Raw genomic sequence first — 22775 nt, forward strand, 5'->3', positions numbered from 1 at the left:
AAATGTAATCAAATCTATAATTGTAAGAAATGCTGCCTAATTTTAATGAAAAAACTGTAAAAAAGCATAGCTTCATCCCAGCAGAAAGCTGCAGTGACCAATACACTCTCTCCATTGCTTTTCTTTCATCGTTAGCGTCATCATAAAGGCCGGAAAAACGTAGTTTTCCGAAGGAAAACCCATGTGTGAGATCACATAGGCTTATTACAACAAAGTACAAAACAGTCTTCCAGTTTTCCAGTGGATTCCTCCTTCTATGGTTTCTCACATCGCAAAAGTGACAGGGGAAGTGGAACTTGACTGAATCGATTGAGTTCTAGTTGAGTTAAACTTGATGTTTAAATTGAACAGGGCCCAGTTTAAGACTTGTAGATGTCTGCGAATAGAGTTCGTTTTCATTACAGACTGACATAGAGCTTTCATGCGGGTCCGCTTCCAGTGAACAAGAACACATTGAGCTCATTTATTATTATTTGTTAAATAGGATTTGAAGTAGAAGTCATCCAGTAAGTAATCAGAGCCTGTGCCAGTCGATCCTCCATCGCTCCACTGAGATTCATCCTTTCCAACAGGAACTCTTGACAAATAATTATCTACTTTGTTCCTTTCTTCCTTCCAGTAAGTGCTACAACCTGATACCGTCAGACTATATAGCACTCTTGTACATTGTCTTATCAGCTGTTAAATGTAGCTGTTTTCGCTATGAGTTGTAAATAGAGCCACCTGTTTTTTTCTCATACCAATTCATTAGCTGATATTCTGGTTAGATAGCAGTTCATATCTGTGTAATATGACTTCATTGGGGCAAGGAGGCATTTAAGTATTTATAAATAAGGCAGACAATAAAAATGTCTTTTTTTTAAATTAGTGCATTGTGGTGTTATGTTCATAAAGTAGTTTCTGGTTATAAAAAAGGAGTTCTTCTTATATTCTCAAAACCACAATAGTTATTTATACTTTACTTTCCTGCTCATTTCAAGATACATTCATCATTTATATTTTTATAATTAGTGAAGTAAAAAAAAAAAATCATCATAATTTTTACATTTTTAAACATGTACAAAATATATTCGGTAAACAAGTATGAAAGTGAAGCTGATTGTTGGTGTCTCTGTTTAATGTATATTTTTAGTAGCATATCTCTGTCCCTGTATTTGTTTGTTTCCTGCTTAACGTCATTTCTTCTTGTTTACATTCAACCTACAACGTTATATCAATTTGTAAAGCACTTTACAATTTGTACTTGGATTTTATTAGTAGGCCATCGCAAACTTTAAATCAAACCTTTTTGCTTTCATTTTGTGTGGTGAGAATGTCTTAATTTCTATTTTTAAAAGCATGGGTAGACTCTCTAGGTGGGCACATGTTGTCAGTTTCCTGGTATTACTTCAAACCTCAAGTATGACCCTGTGCGTGCAGCTTACGGGAAGTGAATAAACAATAATGGAGAGGATGAGTGAGAAGCATTGGGCTGAGAGGGCCGGGGCGGGGTCTGCTCTCTGAGAGAGGTGAGGAGAATTGGTGTGAAATAAGCAGTATTTTTATCCTTTTAAACGTTTTATATCGTAACCTTGATTTGTGTGAGGGACTAACCTCTTTATTCCCACGTGGATCACACTCACTGTGTTAAACCAGCAAATTGGTTTGTGTTGCTCGACATCAGAAGATACGAACAGCTGCTAGGAAAATGTGCCAGAAATGTAATAGAAGTATTTTATACAGTGTTTGAATTGTTTTTTCCCCCAACATAGTTTGTACAATGGAGAAAAAACGACATAAAGAAATATCTTGTAGTTTGAAGGTGACAGTGAAGTGTGTGTGGAATATTAGTTGAAAAGCTTGAGATGCTTCTTGAACGCCGACATTTATTAACTTTGTCTGACTTCTCAGTGAGATATTCCACACTTGACCTGTAAGAAAACATATTAATATGAAAATTCCTCCTTTGCCCACCAGAAGTTTTAAACAGAGTCAGTTCATGTCTGCATGGGCTTTTTTTTATTGGTTTTATGTTTTCTTATTTATTTTTTTTCAACCTAATATCTTGCAGCTCCGTCAGGGATGAAATGTTTGATTCAGGGCAAACACCCAGCAGTCAACAGCTTGTAAAAGAAAATCTTTGCTCATTTTCACACGATTCTTGGCTTTTGACCAACTTTACAATTTACGGGCACCGGCCTCACAGCTCTGAGTCACGGAGAGACATTGGATCTTTGACCATTGGCGTGTGACAATGTGGGTGTTCCCATGTACAGGTTTTAGGGGTATTTGAGGCAATATATAAAGCTGACCTGTTTGAATTCAGTTTGTATTGATTTCACAATTAGAGGGAGAGAAAAAAATAGCAGATGTTTTTATTTCAGACTCAAGAACATTCTCTTTTTTATGATTAACATCTTTAAATAGTACACATTTCTTATATTACCCTCCTACATTAATGGAGCTAAACAACAAAGAAAATCTTTAAAGTATGGTTGTCATGGTGACCCCAGGATGCAACTCGGCTGCAGAGATCTTTTTAGATATTTTCCTTGCCATCCTTTTCTTTTTGCATTGTGGTGAGATAACCTTAGATCTTTTCCAGTGTCTTTGTTCCAGTTCTAGTTATTGCTCTAATTGTACATATGGGGCAACTTCGACATGTTGCTATTTTCTTGTAGCCATTTCCTGAGTTTCTCATTCTGTTGTCTTTTCTAAAAAGCGGCAAAGAGATATGGATGTCGCTATTGAATCCTATTTATAGATCAGAGGGCAATGAAGACGGAGTTTATGAAAAGAAATTTCCTAAGCACAATGATAAACATATAGTATGTGTTCAATAATGCTACAGTTATAAGGTTTGTCATATATCTTAACCAGAAATACCAATAAACTTGGACGACTGTGTATGAGGAACTAGTTTTCTTCAACATCACCAAAAGTCCCAGAGTTAACGCAAGAGCTCGTCTGTGATCTCTGCAACTGTCACAAATGGCAGAGGTCGCCGCAGTGTTGCAAAAGTTTTGCGTAGTGTTCTTTCTTAAAATGTCATGCATGATTGTGACTGTGACTGTGACTCCATAACTTGTGTCCACACTCCTCTCACATTCACTTATTTCAGCTCTAGGGGTGCACAGATTGTCACATGACACATAAATACATTGAGACTCTGTCTTAGTTTTTTTTTTTTTTTTTAATTGGGTGAAACATCCTTGGAGAAGGCTGATGTGGCTTTTGGTGTATATTTAGTCACAATAGTTCTTTCTAATTCATCGCTAGACGTTTTGTTGAGAATTTCAAGATAAAACTGTGTAGGAATCATTCTCGGTGACAAAAAGCGCTGGTTGGGGAGCAGCTGCTGTGGGGACCCTGATATCTATAAATCCTCACTGAGCATTATTAGGATGCTTTCAGAAATCTAGCTGCCAGGAGAAACATGCTTACCATTTAATTTAATTTATTTCATATTTTTGCCACTGGTTGAAGCCACTGCAGAATAGGAGTGTGCCTTTTGTGCATTTCACATTTATGGCATTCACAGCATGTGGGTTTCTTTCTCAATCATAATATCTAATCTGGAAAACCTGTTTTCTTAGATTTTTATTTTTTTTAAAAATCTAAGAAAGTAGGAAATAACATTCATACTGGTAGAAAATAAAATAAAAGATATCCACTAATACTTTCTTACTAGTATAAATAGTATGTAAATGTTGCCACAGCCTTCATATTCCAATATGAAGTACATTCAAGAATGTCTGAAAATCCCAAAATGTTTTATGGAGTCTTAACATTTAACAGCCAGTTTGAATATGCAATTTGGATATCCATAAATCAGTTCTTAGTCATAACAACTAACAGTTCAGAACTCCAGAGTGAAATATTTTTATATTAAAAATCTAATTTCAGATGGCTTTAATATCAATTTTCAAAGAAGAAATTACATCACTTTTCCCATACTTGTGTTTTAAGATTGCAGCTGCATAAATACGTCCGTCCTATCCAGAATGAATGTGGTGGATGTCTGCAACAGAATTGCTGCCAGGAGAAAATCTAATTTATCTTATCCAGAGTCCTGTTGTTATGTGGATAACTCTAAATAATCAATATATGTATTGTTGCGGGTTACTAATCTAATTACTATGGTCTAAATGTGCTTTTAAACTCATGAAAAATATGAATCATAGATAATCCAAATTATAATTATACTTTTATAAGATCTCTGGATGTCTGAAATTAGCTTAGTGAAATCTGTTATAGTTTTTAATTTTAATTATCTGAAATTAGGTAATTTTAGATAATTGCCTAATTATCTAATTACTTGTTGCAATTTCAGTTTCTCTTCTGCCATATGTCCAAGCCGACACAAGAACAGAAAATGTGACGTGTCACATTTGACGTTTGAGATCGCTGAAAGGTCGCTTGCGAATAGGAAGGACAGGATTCTCGGATGTCTCAAATGTTTATTTTTACTGGAAAGATTGAATTTTGGATATTTGCCCCTAAACATCCTCCCTTGAGATAATTAAATGCCAAAAAGGCCTGCTATATGGGCTTTAGGCTCTGCTCTCTACAAAACTTGTAGCACTGGGCTTTGAACTTGCTTCGTCTGCTCGTTGGGACACTTGACATTGCATCCTTTTATTTTCCAGAACATACGGAAACAGTGGAAAATTCCAAGGAGGAATGTAAGCAGCAAGCTGTCCTTGGCCTGCTGCTTAAAGACTTGGCACACCATGAAGGCCTGCTTCTCAGGAGGTTGTTGAACTGGGTATATTACTTTGATTGGCTACGGTTAGCAGGTCTGGGACAGGATGGACTGGACTCACTGTGCGTTGGTCAAATACACAACCGCTTTGAGTCTTTAGGCTTTGAAAAGTTTAAACATTGAAACATAATCATTCATTATTCCGCTGAAAACGTTTCTATTTTTTTTTTGATCTCTGAAGTTGTTGAAATTGAGGCTTTTCATTGAAGACAACCAAGTATTTGAATATGTTTTCCTTGAATAGATTTTTTGGGTCAGAGCAAACCTGAAGCCTTCAGTGTGTATTAAAACAGTAGCTGCCAGACAAATTGGCTCTTCTAAGCCATCAAAGGAAAACCTGATTTATGTCACATCAAAGATGATTCATACTGTCCAGGAAACTTCTGGGGTAAAGCGTGCCACAAGCCACAACAAATCATTTTATTACTTTAACTGTCAAGTTAACCAAAAGCAGCTGGTTGACACGAGCAGTCCCCGTTTTATAGTACTTCACAAAACTATTCATACCCCTTGAACATTTGCACATTTTTAGATAAATCTGCAAACTCAATATGTTTAATTGAGGACGTTATAGAAAATCACAAATAATTGTAAAGTGGAGGAAAAATTATCCATTATTCAGAAATATGTCTGAAAAGTGTGACCTGCAGATGTTTTTATTTTCCTTCAGTCTGATACTCTGAAATATAATCTACTACAACTAGTTGTTTCGGAAGTAACATAATTTGCAAATACCTTTGTCTAATTCAGTTTTAGAATAAAACCAGTTGTGAAGACTCTTAGAGAACATTAATTAGCAAAGCACATTATTAAGATCAAGAAATATAGGAGACAGGACTGAAATAAAGATATGAAGTGGTTTAGAGCAGAGTAAGGTACTTTAATTTCTTATTTAGCTCTGGACATCCTATAGAGCAATGTTCAGTCTGTCATCCAAACTGAACTAAACTGGCAGGCTGACAAAGGATTAACAGAAGAAGCAGCCAAAACTCCTGGGTCATCTTTTGCATTTTGCTAAAAGCAATGTCAACATATAGAGGAAAGTGCTACAGAGAGATGAAACCAACATTCAATCAACTTTTGAGCCTGTGAAATACCATCTGTGGTCGAAAACTAAACCTGTGCATCACTCTGAACACGCTTTTCCTATGAAGAGACATGGTGATTTCAGCATCATGCTGTGGGCATGTTTTTCATCAGTAGGTGTGAGGGAAGCTGGTCAAAGGTGGTGAGAAATGGATGGAGTGAAATATAAAGCAGTACTAGAAGAAAATGTATTATGGATTTGAGGCAGGGATGGTGGTTCACTTTCTATAAAGGCACTAGAACTGAAGCAGTTAATAAGATTAATCGGGATTAATCAATATTAATCAGATTATTGAAATAATTGTTGACTAATTTAGTAAATGATTAATTTTTAACTGGAGTATACTGACTCAAAAAAGGCCATTTGCTGAAAGAACAACACTCAGAGCAGTAATTTAGCCAAAACTGTACAAAATATCTACAATCTGGATTAAAAAAACAAGCAGAAAGCTGTAAGTTTTTCACATGTTGATGTTAGAAGTATTTTTTAGCTGCAAATGCGTCCTTTGCTACAAATGATCAAACATGCACTAATTAGAGGAATGCTGTGTTATTAAATGTTAGACAATACAATTTTTATGGTGTTATTTGAAAAAGGAATTGAACTATTTGTTTATTTGCATCTGTTCATGTATTTCCAATATTGCATAATAAAAGGTTTAAGTAGTTAAATGAAAATTCTTTAGAATACGTCACTTTTTTAATCCAACTATTCAATTAATAACGGAAATAACTGATAGAATAACCGATCACTAAAATAATTGCAAGTTGCGGCCCTTGCAATCATAAACATGCAGTTGGGGCTAAAAGGAAGGACTTAGATTTAAACAAATGTGCATGCTTGATTGGACCAATCAATATCCAAACCTAAATAAATGAGAATCTGTGGCAAAACGTACAGGTCGATGTTCACAGACAATCACCATTCAAAGCGACTGATATAATTACTAATTGTTGGTCTGTCATTTAAATTTCCAATTTAAGTATGCGGTTGTGATTTTTAAGCATGAAAAAGTTATGTCTGAATACTTTTGTGATGTATTTTTAGTCTGGGTGAAAATCAAGACACATCTATGAAGTTTAGTGCTGTCCTAAAATGTCTTAACCGACCAGAGACGACAGCTGACCAACGCATAATCCCGACAGAAACACAGACACACAGTAGTATTTTCTGTTCCTAACCCCAAACTCACTCCATAAAGACACACACACACCCAAAATCCATCAGTCGGGTCATCCGGACTGAATGGACATGGTCAACAGCTGGCCACTGAGGGCAGAGAGTCAAATGGGAGCTGTTTCATTCAGCTGGACATAGGGGGCGGTGTGAGATGTTTCACAGCTCCACCACCCCTCACAAACACACACAAGGAAACCACAGAAACTGGCAGATGAGATATCGGGGCACGTAAATGGCTTGTTTTCAAAGTCTCAAGTCGCCTACAAACAGCTGCTACATCATTGGATTTTTAGATATCGATCTCATGACCAAAGTGTAACTCACATCCTCTGCCTCCATTGCTGTTTTTGCAGTCTTTTTTTTTCAGCAGCATCTACAGATAACAATAGTCAGTGTTAAATTTGTGTTAATTTTCCTACAGAGTGACTTTCACAGCCGCGTTTGTTAAAGTCACTCTTATGTCGCAACCATAAAAACAAAAATCCCCACACTACAACAGATTACCAGTGAAGTGTTAAGTCTAACAGTGCTGTGACAGAAGCCTTTGGAAAATGGACACATGTAAAGAGAAGTCAATAGACCAGATGGAAAAAAAAGGGGCAGAAGTGAGTAAAACAAGTTGGTCTGTACCTTATTAATATGGCAGAGTGAATGAAAATATGAAGGGATGTACAGCTGAAATGGTGAGGTCATTTTAGGTGTCACTTTGTTTGTGTGTCATGGTGGATGTGCAGGGGAAAGGGGGTGGCCAGGCCTTTTCCAAGGTCTCCCGACCTTGGAAAAGCAGCCAAGCTGGCAGTGTGTAGGAGGGGAAAGCCCTGGGCAAAGCACGACTCAAACCTCAGTCTTTGACCGTGCACCAAAGCAGGTTATTGAGTTTAACAGGATGTGGCTCAAGACTGATAAACACTGGCTCATACCTCAGTAGAGATTCACCAGTCAGGCGTTTTTTATAGCTGGTACAGATTACCGTTTTTCTTTGAGAAATATGACTGATTCCAAGGACTCTCAAAAGAAAAATGATCTAACTGCAGGTGATTTGATAGAGGTTTCTGTTGCCATTAAAGCATTTATCATGACCATTTATCAGAGCCTTATTTGACTCAAGAAAAAGGATATCAATGTTGATGTGGCTAGTAATGTGCTTATAGACCACAACTGGAAGGTGTACTGAGTTTTGTTTCATTTGATACACAAATACAGATACTTTAAGTTCAATATTTAAGCTGAAGAAATTGAGTGATTACAATCAATTCATTTCTTGTTGAAAGTGGCGTGTTTGTATCCAAGCTTGTGGTCAATTTTGGAAGAATATAGTCATGTCCGTGGACAGATCTTTGTAAGCAAAGGAGAGTAAAAGGACAGTTTTAAATTTTAAAATATCACTGCAAGTTTGCTCTAGTAGGAAGGAGAACTAAGTTTAGTGGAATGAAGGTTTATGAAAGCTTGGTAAGAGACGTGGTTGCTAGATTTCCATGTACGGTAGCAGCTAAGCTTATCACTGCCACTGTGTCATATCCGGTGTCAGTGGATCGGGAACGTCTGTCCCTCATTTCTCCTGACAGACAGCTTCTCCCGTGGCAACTGAAAGCTTTGCTCCCAGTTTGGTGTTTGCTAATTTTTTATATATATTTGTCTGAATTTACTTTTAACTGCAACAGGAGGAGTCGAAATGAAATATGTTTATTTTTTTCTGTCATATTAAGAGAAGATTAAATGTAAACCGACTGTAATTAAGTCCAATTGGAAATACTATGTATGAATTATAGTTTATGCCACACTTTAATAACTTTATGTTATATTGTAGCATTCACTCTTATAGCACAAAAGAAAAGAAACAAAAAGGAACATAGGTTTTATACTGAAAGTGTAGATTGGATTGGGGCAAAACATATCTCACAAATAATGACAACCATACCTCACTTTTATAAGTTTACCACTGTTCTTTGGGGCATTTTTAAAACATTTACTTGGTGTATAAAACATTCTTAGTTCCCGATAAGATTTACTTCACATGTTCACTCCTAAGGCAGATTGACAACAGCTTCAGATATTTGTCTTGACCTTTAGTAGAGTAACACCTAAATTTTTCCCAAGTTCAAACTTTGTGTCTTTCACTTAAAACAACTTCTGAATACAGTTTGAAGATTATTGTATGTTTTGCACATCATTACTGTAGTATTTAGTTCTAGTAAATTGAATAGCTTTAATTTGTATAAAATAATGCTTTACCCGTTTTATTATTGCTGGGTCAGAAGGGGGCTGGTGCCTTTTCCCAGCAGTCAATGGGTGAGATTGTGCATGCTCTCAATGCGTTTGCGAGAGCATGCAAACTCGATGCAGAAACTCCCCACCCCACGATCTGAACCTGTTGCTGGAAAGCAACAATCCTGATAGCTGTGCCACTATGCAGCTCCTGTTTAGTTTAACCTGAACTGAAATTCAGGTTTCAGACACATCATTCATCTGTAGATTTTTTTATTGTCTTTGTAAAAACATACAACAAAATTAAGTGCACTCAACAATTGTGTTTAATTTAAAATTGAAGTAGACAAATAGATAATAATTAACATATCCTCTCAAAAAAAGCTACATATTCTGACTGACCTTTGAATTTGTCTTTTACTTATACTAATCCAGAAGCTTCACCGTTATTACACAGCAAATGACTAAGGTGTGTGATTTATGTCCCAGCTCTGATTCTTAGATCTGATAAACAACACCTTCTGCCACAGCAAAACAAAAAAAAATGCCCCTGCAGCTTTGCACATATCTTGCAAGCTTGTTTTTGTCTCCGTGTGCATGCATTAATCATCATCAGGCATGTAAGTGGTGGTAGCGTTTGGAAAATGCTGTCTTAATGGACACATTGTATCTCGAATATATATAGATTAATGCAGCAAATGTTGGTGGTGTTAGTTTAGGCTGGTAAAAATCACATTAGAGGAGAAACAAAAATAAAACAGGAATAAGTCAAAGGCCAAACAACAGAGTGAACAAACGACAGGAAAAACCAGGCCGGTGGGGTTTCAGACACACAACTCAAACTATTCATTAAGCTTTCAGACAGCATTATTTCCCAGAAACCAACAATGAAAGACACATTAGCATATATTTGCAGATCATGAAGGAAAGAAGCAGGAAAGAAAAAAGAAAGTGTTAGCACGACAGAGAGAGAGCGAGAGAGGCAGGATTAGCAGTTAGAAGACTACAAGCTGTGTGCTGTGAAAGCAGTCAGATTACCATCGGGCCAGTTGGAATTCAAGCCTTATCTCTGCTTGGCAGGGCCCACTCACAGGAGCGGTAAATGAAGTAGCCCTGGGTACGGGCCTGCAGCGGGGCAAACACTGCTGCCTCTGTTACACCCGGCTGCACTACCCGATTAGCACGGTACCGAGCGCGGACGTGTCTTAGTTAAAACCGCTCCAGCTCTCTGATTCCTCAGCGTCGGGTTGGTCGAGTTAATAACAGCGCTGAGCACAGAACAATGACTTGGAATCTCTGAAGACTTAATGGCCAGACAGTCAAGTAATGGATGTTTCATTAGAAGAAAATGTGGAATGACTACTTTATTTCTAAGACTAGTTTCCAGACTGAATAAATTGTCGTTATTTTCCTTGAACTCCTATTTAAAAAAGAATTGTCCCTCTATTATCTCTCATTCAATGTCTGGTTTTCTTCTCATTTTCCATTGTGAAGGCTTGTTCTGTGTCCTTTTTTATTTCAAGTCTAAAGTACCGAGGGCAGTGGATGCCAACAAAGAGAGGGATGCGATGCGATGACAGACAGAGATTACTTTAACGAAACAGACATGGGACAGGTAGAACACGACAGGTTATGTGGATCACTACATAAAAGCGGGCTGTCCCACTTTGTTTTATCCTGGGTAGAGAGCAACCTTGCAGACTTCCTGCAGCTTTCATGCCTGATCCTGCCCTCAGGATCAGGCAGGATCCTGAGGGCAGGATGTCAGCAAACACTGACACCCAGACAAAAGGAGAAAAGGAAAGAGTCAGTCACAGAGTTACCAGAAAACATTGAAAACTGAATGCTGCACACCAAGAAAAGGCTTTTTTGACTTGCAATCTGTGAACCATATCCAACATGTAAGCTACATGTAAACAGCTAACAGTCCTGCTGCCTCATATCATCCGCGCTGTGTACCATTCCTGCATGATGTCGTCATGTTGACACTGGGAGCTCTCATCCTCTCATGGTTGTGAAACTATTTCAGATGAACTGTGAGTAACGTCATAGTAGGTAGCCATGACAGTCGTCCTAGCAGCTTCCCGGCAGTCTTCAGTACCAGCATATGGTTAACAGTGAGTCAGTATGACGGCTGACCATTTCACTCAGTTTCTCCTCCTAAGAGCTGTGTCATTCTTTTGTGAAAGGCCATTTTAGGTAATTTGGTGGAAAGATTGTTTTCTTTTGTCTGTTTGTTCAGTCTGATACGTCAAACATAAGTCTAAAGCAGTTAATCGCATTTAGCTCTCTTTGGCTTGATCTGTCACTTAAAGTTCTTATGAAATACAATGAATTTTGTGGTTTTATTTGGACAAATTGTGGAAGAATGTAATGGGTGTGAATACATTTGCCTGTAAGCACAACTTTGTTTATGAAACTACCTTAATGGAGGGTCAGAAATCAATTTTTTTTTCAAAAAGCAATGTAAAATTGATATTCCTTTGTTTCTAAGTCATTGGGTTAATCCCTTGTAACGTGCTTCTCTAGTCTGTACTTTTACTAGAAGAAATAACTACTCTGTCTCACTGTTTTGTTCAGTTGCATGCCTGGAAACTGGAAAACAGGGCCTACTCTAGATTTAGTTCAGATTTACTTTTAGAAGGTAAATCTAACATAAAACATGTCTAAATTCTTTAGCTACAATCACAATGGTTAAAATCTACCAGCAGCTGAGCATTTGTCAAGCATCAGCAAACATTTCAGCCCTTTTAACAAGCTGTTCATGACAAATATTGAAACCGACAGCCAAATCCTCGTCTTCAATTTCTTGCTAAAGACTACCGGTCACTCTCGTCTCCCTAGCTATTGCTTCCTGTCATAATTCTTCTGATCATCTGGATTTGTTTGTTCCTCTCTTTCTCTCTCTCTGCACAGTTTAGCTAACGTTAAACTAAGTTGTTTCACAAGAGTCTCCATTTTGTTTACATTTCCTCTCTCATGAGATCACATGAGGAAGTGGTGCATTGCTCCCTCTGGCACAATAATTACAATGATATCCTGCAGTGTGTGATGGGCTATTATTTACAAAGCTTATAATGCCTGCATGTGTGAGTTTCTGGAGCAGAGGGTGTGGGAATTTCCACACGTAGCTGAGAGCAAATCGTGGAAGTGAACTTTGATGAAATTACTCTCATTGACTATGTGCTAAATTATAATGATCTATCTCCACAAACAGCTTGGTTAACCTTTACCCATCACCCCCCACAGACACACACACACACCTACACACTTCTATGTTTACATGTCTCTGGGGGGCCATGGTGGTTTGGGAGAGTCTAGTTAAAGAGTTTGGCATGCAAATGATTTTAGAAAGGGCTATGAGTGGAGGGTGAACTGCTAGGCAGCCAGAGCTGAAATGACACACAAAACTCAGAGTGCCAAGCTCTCACTTCTCCGCTTTGTATCGCACACATCTGCACGTGAAAACATTTGTTTGAAGGATTTTTTAAAATTATTGTAAAGATCTGACATGCCTGTCTGTTATGATTTCTTATTAAGAGCTGTAATAATAGGATAATAGGAGAGCCGTTCGAGATATTTTTTTACAGCCTTTGTAGTCATCAATTATTCACATTACAAGCAAAGGCCATGTCACACCCATGTGTGTGGGAAAGTAGCGGTTAAACTGAAGTTTAGTATTTTAAAGCGAAGACAAAATCATCAAACGTTGATGTTTGAAACTCTCATTAACTTCTCATATCAGCCATTAGCATGATCAGTGCAGAGCCTTACCTGAAAAGTATGATTATATTTCCAAACATACTTAAGACCAGGACAAACAAGAGGTTGAAAGCCTACATTAGGGGTGCCCAAAGTCGGTCCTCGAGGGCCAGCATCCTGCATGTTTTAGTTCTCTCCCTGGTGGTAGTAACAACCTTTTCAGCATGTCAATGTTCTTCTTAGGCCTTCTATGAGACATCATTTGATCCACGTGCGGTAAACCAGGGAGAGAACTAAACACATAGGATGCCGGCCCTCGAGGACCGACGTTGGCACCACTGGCTTAGAGGGATAAAATTGTGCAACTTCACTTTACAGTGGACTCCTAGTATTCACAGAACCACCTGGGAATAACTAAAATATGCAAATATTTTACATCGTAGAGCACTTAAACCTGCCTATTTTGTTTTTCCAAAATATATTTATTAATTTTCATTTTTACAAAAGAAAAGCTCAGCAGTGCAGTCTAGTGAGGAAAAATAGAAAGTTAGGGGGCTTACACATTTTGATCATTTTATAGTCCGAGTCTAAGCTAATAAATGCTCGAAACAGGATGCTGATGTGTTCTTCGTCAGCATCCTTCAGCATAGTCCTGGAAGGGTTTCCAAACATGCCTATTTTAATAATTCCTACATCAAACAGCTTGATATGCACTAATGCAAAAATTGAAAGCTGACTTTACAGCAGAAGCTAACATCCACGCTCTTCCTTATCTTCTTCACTCAGTAACAACTTCAGCACTCAGATGAATTGTTGTTGTCAGCTCAGTCTGGTAGCGCTTAGCGTGATGCAGCTCATCTGTACCGATGTTAATCTAAAAGAATCTCCATGATTCTTGTAATCATTTTGCATTTGACTTATTTTTGATTCATTTATTCATTTTTGCTTAACCTTTCCTATAAGGGCGGGCTAGAGATGCTGCTTGTACCTGCATTTGTATGCTTGCCTCAACTAGTGTAAGCTTTTATCATTTTTTGTTCATTGATGTCGAGGTTTTAATAAATGCCTCCTGTCTTCTTCTTGTCTTTAGGACCTGTCCTGCATTGATGACCTCTCAAACTCTTTGTTCTCTTCTCCCGCGGACTCGCTGTCGGAGTACGCCGACACCCAGTCCTACATCCCCTCCAATCACCCGGATCCAGTTCCCACACTCTGGGACATTAACACTAGCCCCGCCACCACACAAGCACAGAGCCACTTAGAGGTCAGTAGCACGAAAACTGCTATTACTATAACCACTTCTGAATGCTAATTATGAGAGATTTGTTTCAATGAGTGTACTGGGAAGGGTGATGTTAAAGGAAAAACATCACGTTTTTGTCACATTCTCCTCAGTTTGTAAATATTATTGCTGTGCTCACTCTTACGTTTTGTCGTCTATGGCAATATACAGGCTAACTCAAATCCGTATGAATATTATTTATTAAATAAATGCACTAAAACTGTTTTGACTAATGACATTAGATCAACTGGCAAAAGAAAATGTAACCTTCATCAGTGTTTGATTTGATATTACCTTCTGCAAAACTGATTTTTTTTTCTGGTTAAGGAAATCCATTTGTCCTTCCTAGCTTGTTTATTGCATAGAGGTAAAACTCAATTGCGGTTTTATCCCCAGAAGAGTACTTGTTAATATTTGTATCCATGGATACCAGCATACTTCAGCTAAATAGGTATAAAAAACAGATTGCGACTGTCCTGCCTCTGATGAAAAGTTCTCCAGCTAATAAAAGCAAAAAGGAAAATTTTAAGACAAATATAGATATTATCTGACATTTTACCAGTATTCAAATAATGTTCTTTTTCTACATTTACTATGCTAGCGATACTAGCATTTCTTTAATTCAAGAGTTATTCTCTTGTTTTATTGCATATCAAAGATCTATAGTTTATTAATTATTATTTTTCAATTATTTTCCAGTTTTATTTTACAGCTTTTGATGAAGTCGGTGATCTTAAAAAAGCAACTCTTCTACCCCATGCTCTTGATGCGCTGCTGCCTGTTAGCGGCCTATGAAACTAGATGGGCCCAATGATATTTTTGATATGATCAGACTTCATTGAGTTCACCGACTTGCTGAAAGCTTTTATATTTTCCTTTTCATTCTGCCCTCATTTCAGCCATTATGTTTCCCAGACACGTGCCACTTTATCTGCTTTTTGTTGTCGTTGGCTTTTCAGCGCCAGACGTACAAATTGCATTTGTTGAGTGGTTCTCTGAAAGACATCCCTGAAATACCCAGATCCATAGGTTGACAAACAAACACAACCATTTCTCAGATTTGTGTTCTTTTTTTTGTTGTTTCTTTCTTTTTATTTGTTCATTTATTGCATTTAGCTCTGTGATCTTTATTTGAGTTTTTGAGTATTTCTTCATTTTATGTTTTGTTGACAGCAAAATGGCGACAGGTTTCAAGGCTTGACCAGTTTGGAAGATATTTCTGCTATAATCAGCACGCAAGCTTTAGGACTCCAGGTAGCAACCGTCTCCAGCCGTCTGATGGTTTAACCAAATGAGCCTCTCCATTATCAGTTCTCACTAACATACAGATACAAGCCTGTTTGGGTGTGTCTGAAAATCAGGAAAATTCCTATATTGTTTTCACTTATCTAGAGATCTTGTTTTGACCCGGTAGTTTGATCAGTCACACTGTAACATATATTTCACGTATCATAAATAAATATCCTTGCACATCCTGCAGAAAGAAAAGGATCCTCTGCTCTCTCTGATCTTCAGATAATATTTTCGTGTCAAGACTCTAGTATGCTGTTGTTTTTTATACAGTTCTCTGCCTACATGTTTCACAGATTTTTTTCATTCTTCTGTAGTAACTAAACAAGTATAACGTCAAAATTCAGAAAGTCAAAGTGTGTTTTGCATCATTTTTTTGGTGTTTCCAGACTCCAGTAACACAACCACCACCAGAGGAAGAAGAGGAGGCTGAGGAGGAGGAACCAGAGGAGCTCGGCCATGTTGACACATACGCAGAGTACAAACCCTCAAAATGTGAGCTGCTAGACTCAATATCAGGATTTGATTCCTTCGTATTTCTCATTTTGTGCCTTTTATACGTTTCTAAGACTATTATTTGTTATTTTAGCCACAATAGGAATTTCACATCCTGACATTGTTGTGGAAACCAACACGCTGTCCAGCGTCCCTCCTCCGGACATCACATACACTCTATCTATTCCGGACTCAACTATTAACAGTGGCCTCCTGTCTGCACTGCAGTTAGAGGCCATTATCTACGCCTGTCAGGTGAAAATACCTGCACAAAATCTTCAAATCATCTTTAATCGTTCATTAGTTCAATTCAGTTCTAAAGTCATGTTTTTCTTCTCTCTGTGCAGCAACACGAGGTGATTCTCCAGAACAACCAGAGAGCAGGCTTCCTGATTGGAGATGGAGCAGGCGTTGGAAAGGGACGCACCGTGGCAGGAATCATTCTGGAGAACTATCTTAAGGGACGAAAGAAAGCACTGTGGTAAGAAGATACACACATCAGAGAGGTGCTAAATACAGTGCCTTGCTGTATCTTTTTGTCATTCTAAAACTATAAACCTACTATGTGATAGACCAAAGTTTGCTTTTTATGTTTTACTAATAAAAATCCGAAAAAGCATGGTGTGCTTAAAAGCGTTTGCGACGTGTGCAAAACAGGTGGAAGAAGGTACTCTGTATTTTATTATATTATAAATAGCCAATATTTAAAGAGGGGAAATTATGTAAAATCGACTTTTTGAGCTTTACACCATGTTATAATGTTATTTCTTCATCAAAGACATACCTGGAGATTTGCTGTAATTCTTCCATGCATGATTGAGAAGTCCTTTAATCTCTTGTGGCAACCATTCAAAACGCTTGCCCTGACAAAGCACCGCCCATTTCCACAAAGCTCCTCCCAACAGCTGCAGTCTCCAGTCTCCTTAAAGAGACAGAGGCCAATTTCAAGGCGTCAAAGTGACATTTCTTTGAAGCTTTGATTGATGTATGTGGTATTTTACAACAATTGATTGTTACTTCTAGTTTAAAATAGCACTATCTAACTGTAAAATACATAATACCATCCCTTTAACATTTTAGTTTTGGGGTAAACTAACACTAATCATTTTTCACCCCAAAATGAAACATGGTAGTGGCAGCATCATGCTGTGGGTATATTTTGAAGGAATTTTGCAAAGACAATTTGACAAAAACGAGAGTCTGGATAATAGACACATACCCCAAAAGACTTCAGCTGTAGTTCTAGAAGGAGGTGGGTTTAATGAAGTAAGTTTAGGCTTATTGTGCACTAAATAATGCTTATCATGTTAGAGCCTGTGAAATAGCGATCAGAGTTACATATTGTTTTTCTGCTCCTTTCCTCAGGTTCAGCATATCCAATGACCTGAAATACGACGCAGAGAGAGATCTCAAAGACATAGATGCACCAAATATCCCGGTGCATGCCTTAAACAAGGTCAGTTAAGGGAAGCAATTAGCGTAAAACTAAAAGGATTTGTTTCTGTTGTCCATGCGGGCATCAATTTGGATGGTTCTTTATTTTCAATCATTTTGAATGTTCTTATAGATAAAGTATGGAGACACAGCTACCTCAGAAGGAGTCCTGTTTGCAACTTACTCTGCACTCATCGGAGAGAGCCAGGCAGGAGGCCAGCACCGGACGAGAATCAAACAGATCCTGGACTGGTGCAAGCAGGACTTTGATGGAGTTGTATCCTTTCACACAGATGTCCATGTTGCACAAACTGTCATTTCTGCTTTCATTTGAACTCTAAATCCATCTCTGTCGTTCACACCTTGACCTCTCGCTGCCATAGATTATTTTTGATGAATGCCACAAAGCCAAGAACGCCACATCCACAAAAATGGGCAAGGCAGTTCTTGACCTGCAGAACAAGCTGCCACACGCCAGAGTGGTGTACGCCAGTGCCACAGGTAAAGATGACAAAAAAACATCAGCTGATGCCAAGAAGGATATGGGACAGGATTTGAAAATATACGTGTCTTTCAGGTGCCTCTGAGCCAAAGAACATGATTTATATGAGCCGCCTGGGAATCTGGGGCGAGGGCACACCCTTCAGGACCTTTGACGACTTCCTGCATGCCATTGAGAAGAGGTATGTAGAATGTGATTTATTTATTTGGAAAGAAAAAATCTTTCGAGCCTCTGACTCGAAGGTTACATCCTGAACTAATCTAGCTACTAATGTAGCTCTGCTAACTACCTAGCTAGCTTTTCTGCTTCTGTCATAGGTAAGTGCGGATGTATTGCCAGTTGGCTGGATAACGTTTGTTTTTGCCACTGGCTCACTTCTGTTGCCAACCGAAACGAGGCTAGGTGCAGAAAAAAAACTTTTAAGCACTATGGAGGTTTTTGCGATGATGATTATAATTCACTAGGATCTGCCAACCATCCCTTATATTTATTGTTTTCCAATCTTAAATTTCATTCAATGTGACTTTAAAAGGGTCTTAAAAAGTCTTAGTTTTGACCTGCAGATAACCTGTTAAATCCTTTTGATGCTTTAGCTCTGATAGTAAAACACCCTTACAGATGCAGCTATTTCTGTTTCACCCATCGGTTAATCATGTAAATGATTTATTTACAGAGGGGTCGGGGCTATGGAGATTGTGGCCATGGACATGAAAGTGAGCGGCATGTATATTGCCAGACAGCTAAGCTTCTCTGGCGTTTCTTTCCGCATCGAGGAGATCGGCCTGGACAGCGACTTCAAAGAGGTCTACAACAAAGCTGCCAAGCTGGTGAGTTTTGCCTCTCTCTCAGAAGTGAATCGGATCACCCTGCCTTTCACGTTCTTTTGTCTTAATTTCTTTTACAAACATCTTGAGCTTTTTCAGCTGACATCTTGACTCTGTGTGCAGTGGGCGGAGGCATTGAAAATGTTCATGCAGGCAGCTGATGAGCTGGGGCTGGTCAGCAGGAAGTCCCTGTGGGGACAGTTCTGGTCATCTCACCAGCGCTTCTTCAAATACCTTTGTATCGCTGCCAAGGTGCGCTGCCTGGTGGAGCTGGCTCAGAAGGAGCTGGAGGCTGGAAAGGTCAGTACAGCACACCGTGGAGTACAAGTCTTATTTTTCTTATTGTTATGAGACAAAGATTAAAGCATCAGCTGCTGTTCTGCACACTGGCAAAGGGTGGAATATTTGTTTAAGTTCGTAATACTTTCAGGCACAGTTTCACTATTTGTTCTACAACTTGTTTTTGTCAAACATTGTGAAAAAGAATGGAGATTGATTATTTGTATTTTTATGATCTGGATAAGTATGGGAAAAGAAAACATTTTTGAAAAACTCCCATTTTCTGAAAATAATTATCAATTAATTATTTTTTTTTATTTGTTTGTTTGGCCACGTAGTGTCTTGTTTTCTCTGGTTCCATATTTAAAGATGCTCCAATGTGGAGGCATTTGCTATAATGTTAGTGTGAACCTTTGAATTTAGATTTTAAAATGAGCTAAAAAGAAATTCAAGTACTGAATTTACTCATAATTTTTGCATCTTTCTGTTCCAAAACAAGTCCTTAAGTAAACAAAATCTAGAAGTTAGTCTCTATTTAAGCTGGTTTATATTCAAGAAAAGCTGATGTAAATTCTTTTTATTGTTATTCCATCATAGTGCATCGTTATCGGGCTGCAGTCCACTGGAGAATCACGCACCAGAGAGGTCTTGGATGAAAACGATGGGCATCTTGACAGATTTGTTTCTGCAGCAGAGTGAGTAAAAAATTGTCCTAGTTTTTCTGGTTATTTGGTTTCATTTCTGATAGTCAAAACCACACCAGCATTAAAATAGTAATGTTTCAAACTTTCATTTTAAGTATATGACTGACGGTATTGACCTTGTTTTCACTGTTTGATGTCTGGATTAATTTCACTTTGCGTCTTTTTTGCGTCAAATGATCAAGTAGTGATTCAATTTTTGAGGTTGTTCCTCACAATGTGTGAGTGGCTCGCGTCATACAGCTTGGTTTGTGCTAGTTTAAAGCGTGTTACCTCTTTGTTAGCTGCAACTATTTAATCATAGAATGACTCATTCATGAAAAAAAAGGAAGGAAGTTTTGGGTGCTGACATGTCTGAAAGCCGGTTCATATTAGGTCGTCCAGTAGCATCTTCATCTGCCTTTCAGAACCTGGCAGCTTTAGGAAGCCTGAAGAAGGATTGCACAGTGTTGGAAATCTGCGCTTCATTGTCTTTATTGCTTTGACATCACAAAAAAAGTTTGTCTCTCTTTTTTCTTCCTCTCTCCAGGGGAGTATTCCAGTCTCTTGTAACAAAGCACTTTCCTTCAGAGAAACAAAGGAGAGAGAAGGCACCAGGGAATAAAAGAAAAAAAGGTACAAAGCACAATGAATCGATTTGACTCACAAAACCGCTGATGACAGGGTTTCTACAAAGTATGGAAGAGTAAGAAATTAGCTTTTATTATTTCCCGGGTGTGGAAAAGTATGAAAAAGACACACTAAAGAACTTTTTTATCTGTACTGTGCCTCATCACAGCATGATTTTTTAAAACATTTCAGCATTTTCGGTTTTTGACTTGCTACTGAATTCACACTCATAATAAAAAATGAAATCACTGTTTTGGACTTTAAATGCAGCTTTAACGGGACCTGTGATTGAGCAAAATGACAAACCATTAAAACTCTTTGTTTTTAATAGAACAAAGATTCCAATGTTCACTAAACTTGGTTTTAAATAATCTGTATTTTGTGTAAAAAAAAAAAAAAAATCCCCAGTCCTTATTTACAAGGCCCGAAGAGTTTAGAAGTTTCAGACCCTAAGTCCAGATCTTTGGAGTAAAACACAATCAAGTGATTACTGTAACATCACCTCCAATTTTCCATTCAGGGAAGCCTCGAGGTCGCCAGGCAAAGATGCCTAAGCACACAGTGGACAGCGGCGGTGTGATCAACATCTCTGACGACAGCAGCAGTGACTCTGAGGGGATGGACACCGACTCCAACTCTTCGCCAGACTCCCTGCAAGACAACGATGACGTCATCTTTGTTAACCACACTAGCCACCAGTCAGGTAGAGCCTTTGACCGTCAATGTCTTTCCACTGTTGCCTTGCAAACAGGGTAAATTTTACAAGTCTGTGGCTTGACTGTTCTCTTCTTTTTTTGCGTTTACAGCTAGGATAGATGAGATGAAGCACAGCCTGCTCAATAAAATTGCTGTACTGGGAAAAGAACTACCTCTCAACACATTGGACGTGCTCATAGATAGGTTTGGAGGACCAGATAAAGTTTCTGAGGTATGAAGTTTGTCTATTTTTATATTTTGCTGAAAATGTTTGAATTGAAAGTCTGATTTTTAAAAAAAATATATGTATTTTAACAGATGACTGGACGTAAAGGTCGCGTGGTGCGACGTCCAGACGGCACCGTTCGCTACGAGTCCCGGGCCGAGCAAGGCTCCACCATCGACCAAATCAACATCAAGGAGAAAGACCGCTTCATGTGTGGAGAAAAGGTCAGCAAAGACAATTTAACAAAATGAGGGTCCATCACTGTTGAAACAGCGAATAGAATAGAATAGAATAGAATAGAATAGAATCTACTGCTCTCCAAGGAGAAATGGCTTATTTGTTGACAAGCTACTCCATTCAAAGTGTTAAGTACTGGCAAATACAAATACATGATATAACATTTATTAAATATGACCTAAATATAAAATACATAAATTAAATAATAAGTATGTACATAGTAATACACAGAATGTATAAATAAATAACTCCAGCGTAAACTTAGACTCAAAGACACTTAAAGTTGGCTGTTGTATAATCTGATAGCTACAGGCAGGAAGGATTTCCTGTGGCTTCTTTATGGACGTCCTTCTGCATGACGTGCATTAAGATCCAGGCTTGTTTGTTGCAGTTGGTGGCCATCATCTCAGAAGCAGCCAGCTCAGGGATTTCCCTGCAGGCCGACAAACGAGTGAAGAACCAGAGGCGAAGGGTCCACATGACCCTGGAGCTGCCGTGGAGTGCAGACCGGGCCATCCAGCAGTTCGGTAAGTCAGGGAAATGAACCTCCGAATCAGTCCCTTTCTAGTAAAAGCTATTTCTACACAAAGCTAGGGAACTTTGACCTTTTGAAGCAGTTTTTGTTGTCTGTTAGCACAAAACACAAAATTGTTTTTTCTCTGTCAGAAAATCATCACTGACCTCAGAACCCATATGCAGCCTTCAGAGTAATTATTTTTCTATGAATCATCAGCAAGTATAGGTTATGTTAAAGACTGCCCCCCCTGCCCAACTTTTAGATTTGTCCCAGGATTATGTCAGCTCTCTAAAGTTAGCTCCAATGTCAGAGTCTTTGACTTTGACTTTAGGTCAAAGGTCTTAAATTAGTAGGTTGGTCTTTTTTTAAGAGATTTAAACAAACGTTGCCTTTATATCCAAATGAGGAGAAAAAGTTCTCCCAAATGTTTCTGAAAATATAAAAGCTGTGGCTATAAAATCATTCTGCAATTTTCTCTCTTGTTGTTTTGCCCTGACTCTGCTTGTTTTTATACCTGAGCTGAATAGTGACGTCCTCTTCCTCCTCTGTGGTTTCTGCAAGAGCACACTCCCACAAATACCTTCATTCATTTGCTTGACTTTTTTTTTTCCAGCTATATATTTACTCTAATAGGTTTTTGTGTTTAGTTTGCTGTTTCACACAGATAGTTTCCACTATCTGTGAGCCAGCATAAATAGTGTATTTCATCGTGAAACATTTATGTGCAAGTTGCAGAAGGTTGATGAGAAAAAAAACATTGGAAATT

The 22775-nt window shown here is 38.3% G+C and overlaps 1 protein-coding gene across 5 annotated transcripts in view; it reads left to right on the forward strand.

Annotated features, from left to right (window-relative positions):
• sbno2b (strawberry notch homolog 2b) overlaps positions 1 to 22775 on the forward strand; it is a 68352-nt gene that overhangs the window by 34657 nt on the left and 10920 nt on the right. For 4 of the 5 annotated variants that reach the window (XM_028028915.1, XM_028028916.1, XM_028028919.1 and 1 more), the window contains 17 exons: positions 14008 to 14181; positions 15373 to 15453; positions 15879 to 15984; positions 16079 to 16239; positions 16332 to 16465; positions 17350 to 17440; positions 17552 to 17695; positions 17802 to 17919; positions 17996 to 18101; positions 18594 to 18747; positions 18868 to 19044; positions 19621 to 19718; positions 20254 to 20339; positions 20854 to 21036; positions 21140 to 21261; positions 21348 to 21479; positions 21884 to 22019. In XM_028028915.1, coding sequence (XP_027884716.1) covers positions 14008 to 14181; positions 15373 to 15453; positions 15879 to 15984; positions 16079 to 16239; positions 16332 to 16465; positions 17350 to 17440; positions 17552 to 17695; positions 17802 to 17919; positions 17996 to 18101; positions 18594 to 18747; positions 18868 to 19044; positions 19621 to 19718; positions 20254 to 20339; positions 20854 to 21036; positions 21140 to 21261; positions 21348 to 21479; positions 21884 to 22019 — 2203 coding nt within the window. The remainder of the gene's footprint in view (positions 1 to 14007; positions 14182 to 15372; positions 15454 to 15878; positions 15985 to 16078; positions 16240 to 16331; positions 16466 to 17349; positions 17441 to 17551; positions 17696 to 17801; positions 17920 to 17995; positions 18102 to 18593; positions 18748 to 18867; positions 19045 to 19620; positions 19719 to 20253; positions 20340 to 20853; positions 21037 to 21139; positions 21262 to 21347; positions 21480 to 21883; positions 22020 to 22775) is intronic. The other variant, XM_028028918.1, reaches the window with a different exon arrangement.

This window comes from Xiphophorus couchianus, chromosome 9, assembly GCF_001444195.1.
Source record: "Xiphophorus couchianus chromosome 9, X_couchianus-1.0, whole genome shotgun sequence".
Classification (NCBI taxonomy): domain Eukaryota; kingdom Metazoa; phylum Chordata; class Actinopteri; order Cyprinodontiformes; family Poeciliidae; genus Xiphophorus; species Xiphophorus couchianus.